At 41.5% G+C, this 7,108-nt stretch overlaps 1 protein-coding gene across 2 annotated transcripts in view; it reads left to right on the top strand.

Moving 5' to 3' along the window:
* N (neurogenic locus Notch protein) overlaps positions 1-7,108 on the top strand; it is a 361,384-nt gene that overhangs the window by 325,603 nt on the left and 28,673 nt on the right. For both annotated transcript variants that reach the window (XM_070082900.1, XM_053771889.2), the window contains 4 exons: positions 2,966-3,144; positions 3,995-4,168; positions 4,897-5,108; positions 5,221-5,351. In XM_070082900.1, coding sequence (XP_069939001.1) covers positions 2,966-3,144; positions 3,995-4,168; positions 4,897-5,108; positions 5,221-5,351 — 696 coding nt within the window. The remainder of the gene's footprint in view (positions 1-2,965; positions 3,145-3,994; positions 4,169-4,896; positions 5,109-5,220; positions 5,352-7,108) is intronic.

Genomic DNA, 7,108 nt, shown 5'->3' with positions numbered 1-7,108 from the left:
CTAGTGTGTGTGTGGTCTTGTAATGAAGACCTTTGTACCACTAGTGTGTGTGTGGTCTTGTAATGAAGACCTTTGTACCACTAGTGTGTGTGTGTGTGTGGTCTTGTAATGAAGACCTTTGTACCACTAGTGTGTGTGTGGTCTTGTAATGAAGACCTTTGTACCACTAGTGTGTGTGTGGTCTTGTAATGAAGACCTTTGTACCACTAGTGTGTGGGTGGTCTTGTAATGAAGACCTTTGTACCACTAGTGTGTATGTGTGGTCTTGTAATGAAGACCTTTGTACCACTAGTGTGTGTATGTGGTCTTGTAATGAAGACCTTTGTACCACTAGTGTGTGTGTGGTCTTGTAATGAAGACCTTTGTACCACTAGTGTGTGTGTGTGTGTGTGGTCTTGTAATGAAGACCTTTGTACCACTAGTGTGTGTGTGTGGTCTTGTAATGAAGAGCTTTGTACCACTAGTGTGTGTGTGTGGTCTTGTAATGAAGACCTTTGTACCACTAGTGTGTGTGTGGTCTTGTAATGAAGACCTTTGTACCACTATGTGTGTGTGTGTGTGGTCTTGTAATGAAGACCTTTGTACCACTAGTGTGTGTGTGTGTGTGGTCTTGTAATGAAGACCTTTGTACCACTAGTGTGTGTGTGTGTGTGGTCTTGTAATGAAGACCTTTGTACCACTATGTGTGTGTGGTCTTGTAATGAAGACCTTTGTGCCACTAGTGTGTGTGTGTGTGTGTGTGTGTGGTCTTGTAATGAAGACCTTTGTACCACTAGTGTGTGTGTGTGTGTTTGGTCTTGTAATGAAGACCTTTGTACCACTAGTGTGTGTGTGTGTGTGGTCTTGTAATGAAGACTTTTGTACCACTAGTGTGTGTGTGGTCTTGTAATGAAGACCTTTGTACCACTAGTGTGTGTGTGGTCTTGTAATGAAGACCTTTGTACCACTAGTGTGTGTGTGGTCTTGTAATGAAGACCTTTGTACCACTAGTGTGTGTGTGGTCTTGTAATGAAGACCTTTGTACCACTAGTGTGTGTGTGTGTGTGTGTGTGTGTGTGTGTGTGTGGTTTTGTAATGAAGACCTTTGTACCACTAGTGTGTGTGTGGTCTTGTAATGAAGACCTTTGTACCACTAGTGTGTGTGTGTGGTCTTGTAATGAAGACCTTTGTACCACTAGTGTGTGTGTGTGGTCTTGTAATGAAGACCTTTGTACCACTAGTGTGTGTGTGTGTGTGGTCTTGTAATGAAGACCTTTGTACCACTAGTGTGTGTGTGTGTGTGGTCTTGTAATGAAGACCTTTGTACCACTAGTGTGTGTGTGGTCTTGTAATGAAGACCTTTGTACCACTAGTGTGTGTGTGTGTGTGTGTGGTCTTGTAATGAAGACCTTTGTACCACTAGTGTGTGTGTGGTCTTGTAATGAAGACCTTTGTACCACTAGTGTGTGTGTGTGTGGTCTTGTAATGACCTTTGTACCACTAGTGTGTGTGTGTGGTCTTGTAATGAAGACCTTTGTACCACTAGTGTGTGTGTGTGTGTGTGTGTGGTCTTGTAATGAAGACCTTTGTACCACTAGTGTGTGTGTGGTCTTGTAATGAAGACCTTTGTACCACTAGTGTGTGTGTGTGGTCTTGTAATGAAGACCTTTGTACCACTAGTGTGTGTGTGTGGTCTTGTAATGAAGACCTTTGTACCACTAGTGTGTGTGTGTGGTCTTGTAATGAAGACCTTTGTACCACTAGTGTGTGTGTGTGGTCTTGTAATGAAGACCTTTGTACCACTAGTGTGTGTGTGGTCTTGTAATGAAGACCTTTGTACCACTAGTGTGTGTGTGGTCTTGTAATGAAGACCTTTGTACCACTAGTGTGTGTGTCGTCTTGTAATGATGACCTTTGTACCACTAGTGTGTGTGTGGTCTTGTAATGAAGACCTTTGTACCACTAGTGTGTGTGTGTGGTCTTGTAATGAAGACCTTTGTACCACTAGTGTGTGTGTGTGGTCTTGTAATGAAGACCTTTGTACCACTAGTGTGTGTGTGTGTGTGTGTGTGTGTGTGTGTGGTCTTGTAATGAAGACCTTTGTACCACTAGTGTGTGTGTGGTCTTGTAATGAAGACCTTTGTACCACTAGTGTGTGTGTGTGGTCTTGTAATGAAGACCTTTGTACCACTAGTGTGTGTGTGTGGTCTTGTAATGAAGACCTTTGTACCACTAGTGTGTGTGTGTGGTCTTGTAATGAAGACCTTTGTACCACTAGTGTGTGTGTGTGGTCTTGTAATGAAGACCTTTGTACCACTAGTGTGTGTGTGGTCTTGTAATGAAGACCTTTGTACCACTAGTGTGTGTGTGGTCTTGTAATGAAGACCTTTGTACCACTAGTGTGTGTGTGGTCTTGTAATGATGACCTTTGTACCACTAGTGTGTGTGTGGTCTTGTAATGAAGACCTTTGTACCACTAGTGTGTGTGTGTGGTCTTGTAATGAAGACCTTTGTACCACTAGTGTGTGTGTGTGGTCTTGTAATGAAGACCTTTGTACATCTAGTTTGTGTATGGTATTGTGAGGAAGATCTTTGTGCCATTTGTGTCTAGTAAACCTACAGAATCTTTGGTGTAGTTTTACTTTAGAGCTTTCAGTGTAGCTTTAAAGTCTTCAGTGTAGTTTAACGTTTTCAGTGTAGTTTAACGTCTGAACGTAGCTTTGTCATTATAAAACATGAGATGCACATCATTGGTATGACAAGGTTGGAGGTTCCGTGTGTTATCACACGTTGTTTCACAGGATATTCTTCACAGATCAGGTATTCATTGTGAAGGCGTTTACTTCATTATTTCTAACATTAATTAGTAATGAGCTTCTGCTTTTATAACTGAAACGAAAAAAGTCTGAGAGAGGTATTTTACAAGAACTGGTGTGCCGTAACTGGTATTGTGTGTTTTATAACCTTCTTTCGTTCTTTGTTTCAGGATTTACTGGACGGAACTGTGAAATGAACATTGACGATTGTCACAACCACATGTGTCAGAACGGTGCCACCTGTGAGGACAGGGTGAACACCTACACGTGTGCCTGCCCACCCACCTTCACTGGTCCATACTGCACTGAGGACGTTGATGAATGTGCTCTCAGACCAACTATATGCAAGGTGAGGCATCATCAACCACTATCACTATTCCAGCAACCAGTATCATAACCATGACTACCATCATTATCACCTCAAGGTAAACCAATAACATTACAAGCACTATCACCATCCCTGATACCAATAACAATACCAGCACTACCACCATCCCTGCTACCGATGACAATATAACCACCACCAGCAGCACCACCACTACCAGTAACTATCATCTCCATCTTCATGAATATTTTCTTTGTGAGTCATACAAGGTCACTTTAAAATGGACAAAATAATTCTCAAAATCAGTTACATATTGCCATGGAGACTACATAATGAGTGTGACTCTAGTGTATGTAGGTCTTAGTGCCAGGTTGAGGGAGAATACTCTTGTACGGACCAGTAGTCTAGCATGTAATTAACTCTTAACCCATAAGTCATACAGTGCTTGGGAAAAATGGGGGTCATCCAGTTTGATCCAGAAAGGGAAAGGGTAACTCCAGTTCTTTGAATCAAGAACTCTTCGCCAGCAGCAAGAACGCCCTTTGAAGGAACAGTATGGCAGAAAATAGTGTGTGTGATCAATATACAGCAACAATATTTTCCACTCAGGTGTTACATCAGGTAGTGAGTCTCACAGTTTTGTGGCGGAGAATGGTGAATATACAAGACACACAGTATTTGCCAGATTTTAGGTGTGTGCTGGAGACTGTGTTTACATGATCTCAGTACCTGAAAAATTCACTCACTGAGGCAAAATATAATACGAAAACTGAGAGCAGTTCTGATACAAAGTTTTTAATCTATACACAGATATATATTATTTATAAATATATTTGACGTGAGCTGGGTTAATATTAACTTTGCACTGTTTCAGAACGGTGCGACGTGTACCAACACCCAGGGCGGCTTCTCCTGCATCTGTGTCAACGGATGGACGGGAGATGACTGCTCTGAGAACATCGACGATTGCACGGGAGCGGCATGCTTCAATGGCGCCACCTGCATAGATCGAGTGGGCTCCTTCCTGTGTCAGTGTACACCAGGCAAGGTGCGTACCCACCCACACTCCTCATTCACCTTGCTTGCTTCTTATAGTTCTCTAGATCATCGTTCCAGTGACCCGGTTTCACACCAGGTCTTCTGGTGGCGGCCTAGTCAGCACTTAACAATATTCAGTTTCTTATATTTGGTTGGCATTCTACTATTATTATAATCTCTTCTATAAAATATATAATATAACTGTACTATTTAGGTGAAACACTTAGGGATATAGGGAAATTCCAACAAACCCTTTTTACAGATAGCTTTTCCAGACACTTTATTAAATAACATTCATATGGAGACGAACACTAGATTATCCCAATGAATATAATTATCTTATTAAATCACCGTGAACAGAATTATCCGAGTAAATTACTATGAAAATAAATATCAGAAAGTCTCCAAGAATAACTTAACAGTTTAATAATACATAATCTGTTACAATGGTTTTGATGTTTATGAGCACTTATGTGATGGATACAGTGCCTCCGTTTGTACGCCAGACATTTGTTTTCAGATTAGGTTGCATGTTGTCAGGTACTTTAACATCACTTGTAAAGAGATTATTGGTGATATCCTGTTTGTAGAGTAAATGTTTGTCATTCATTGTGTCACACCCATATAGGACGATATTGCTGATAGTGTGAATCAGTGAAACGTATCACTGAGATTGTCTTCATGTAGTGTTAGTGAGATTGTGTTGATGTATTGACTTATCATTGAATCTTGATGCAGACTGGTCTGCTGTGTCACTTGGACGACGCCTGTGCCAGCAACCCTTGCCATCCTGGCTCTATGTGTGACACGTCACCCATCGACGGTGGTTACATCTGCACTTGTCCGCCTGGTTACAAGGGCGTCGACTGTACCCAGGACATCGACGAGTGTCAAGAGGGCCTTCCTTGCGAGCATAATGGTACCTGTGTCAACACACCAGGATCTTTCAGGTTAGTCGTGCCTTTACTTATCCTCTCTTGATCTTGAAGTTATGGAGTTTCTTAACTTAAATAAGTAGTATACACTGAACCAATTTAATTGCGAGACTTAATGTGCTGGCAGGTGTGACTGCTCCAAAGGCTTCACTGGTCCTCGTTGTGAGATCAACATCAACGAGTGTGAGAGTAACCCATGTCATAACCAAGGCACCTGCCTGGACGAACGCGGCGCCTTCCGCTGTGTGTGTATGCCAGGTGAGTAACTATCCCATAATGTCTCCTCATCACCACTCATCAACCCATCAACATTACTCTCACGTGTGTTTTCTTCTGCCGTTTTTAAAACAAAGTATTTGCGAGTTGAGCTGACAGAGTCGACTAAACCATGTTATACTCTGTGAGAAAGGCATACATTGTGTTTAAGTTTGTATTTTTAATTAAAATCTGCTGGGGTGTTGCCTGGTCCATGGCCGGGCTCCGGAACTCATCAGAGTCTTCTTGCGGGGGATGTTGTAAAGCAGACTAAGATAATTAAGGAATTCTTGTTAAATTTTCTTTACTATAACATAAAAAATACTTGTACAATTTGTGTTGGTGTACAAGGAGCCTCTCAGTATTGGTTAAACGACTTTTTTTTCATTTTATTTAGCATTTAATTAGGCTGTAACGAAGCTATAACTTGGTGTCATGCCTTGCGGATGATACCAAAATAAGCATTAACGTTACGTCAATAGAAAAGACTGAAGAATTACAAACGGATACTACCTTTTGATATACCTTTGATGAGTTCCAAGAGTTTTTCTACTCCCGGAGCCCGGCCTGGCTCATCTGGTGCTTTCCTGGTCAATCAGGCTGTTGCCTGTTCGCTGACCCACATATCCATCACAGCCTGGTTGATCCGGACTACTAAAGACTTCTAATTGGCAGAGGAAAATAATGTTCAATAGTGACAAGTTCCAACTGCCTAGAAAAGGAAAGAATGAAAGAACTCAAATGAGCGCAGAATACAGCATATAGGAGAACTATCTCACAGAGGAGAAGGAACATGTAAAAGGCTCGGGAATAATAATGTCGGATGACTTATCATTTATGGAACACAATAAGGCAAATGCAGCAGAAGCCATAAAAAGTGTAGGGTGGATAATAAGAACCTCCAGAACAAGAGAAATCACGCTGGTGATGATACTATTCAAGTTGTTCTCTCACGTGTGGAATATAGTTGTGTTCACAGCTCTTCTCCAGAGAGATATCAGAACCGGAAAATGTATAGAAATCATTTACTTCCTGCATAGTCAGTATTTCAACTAAGCCCCTGGGAATGTCTTCAGTACTTGGAATGTACATTCTGGAATGGAAAAGAAAAGATGAATGTTCAAAGGCATGTTAAAAGTCACAGGAAAAATTAATTGGTAAAGTCACGTGAACTGAATGTTAATTGGTTTACAATGATAAACGTCCTCAAGTTAATGAAGGCTCTAATTAGTTCTGGAATGTTAGGCTCCAGTTGGCCATTTGTATTGAAGAAATTGGGATATTAGTTTCTATGCTATAATTTGTAAAGGCCTTTTCTGTCTGGCTTAAATCTCCAACGCTGATATAAAATTTAACTGCATTATGATCTGTCTCGAGATGCAAACAGAGGATTGAACATCTACCAGTCCTTACCCGAGCTGAATGATCTACATTAGCGTGTATTATCCAATATAGTGAAATTTACAATGCATTGAAGTATGCGTTATTACGTACTAACCCTTCCCAGCCTCCCTGCCACATCCTCCACACACCCACCTCAGGCCTCAGCAATTACCATCCACCTTCCTGGCGTCCATGCTACCAGTGGTCCAATCAGACGCCACATTGTATTCACTTGCACTTGTTTTTGGTCGGGAGTTGTTTGGGTGGGTAATCCCGTACACAGAATAAACCAGTCTTGTTGCGTGCTTATGTTGACGTGGAATGTGATTGGTCGCTTTAGAAGTCAAGGGTCATGGAGATGATTCAATGGGTGAAAT

This window comes from Cherax quadricarinatus, chromosome 8 (genome assembly GCF_038502225.1).
Source record: "Cherax quadricarinatus isolate ZL_2023a chromosome 8, ASM3850222v1, whole genome shotgun sequence".
Taxonomy (NCBI): domain Eukaryota; kingdom Metazoa; phylum Arthropoda; class Malacostraca; order Decapoda; family Parastacidae; genus Cherax; species Cherax quadricarinatus.
The sequence above is the reverse complement of the archived record's forward strand: the minus strand, read 5'-3'. Positions and strand labels throughout refer to the sequence as shown.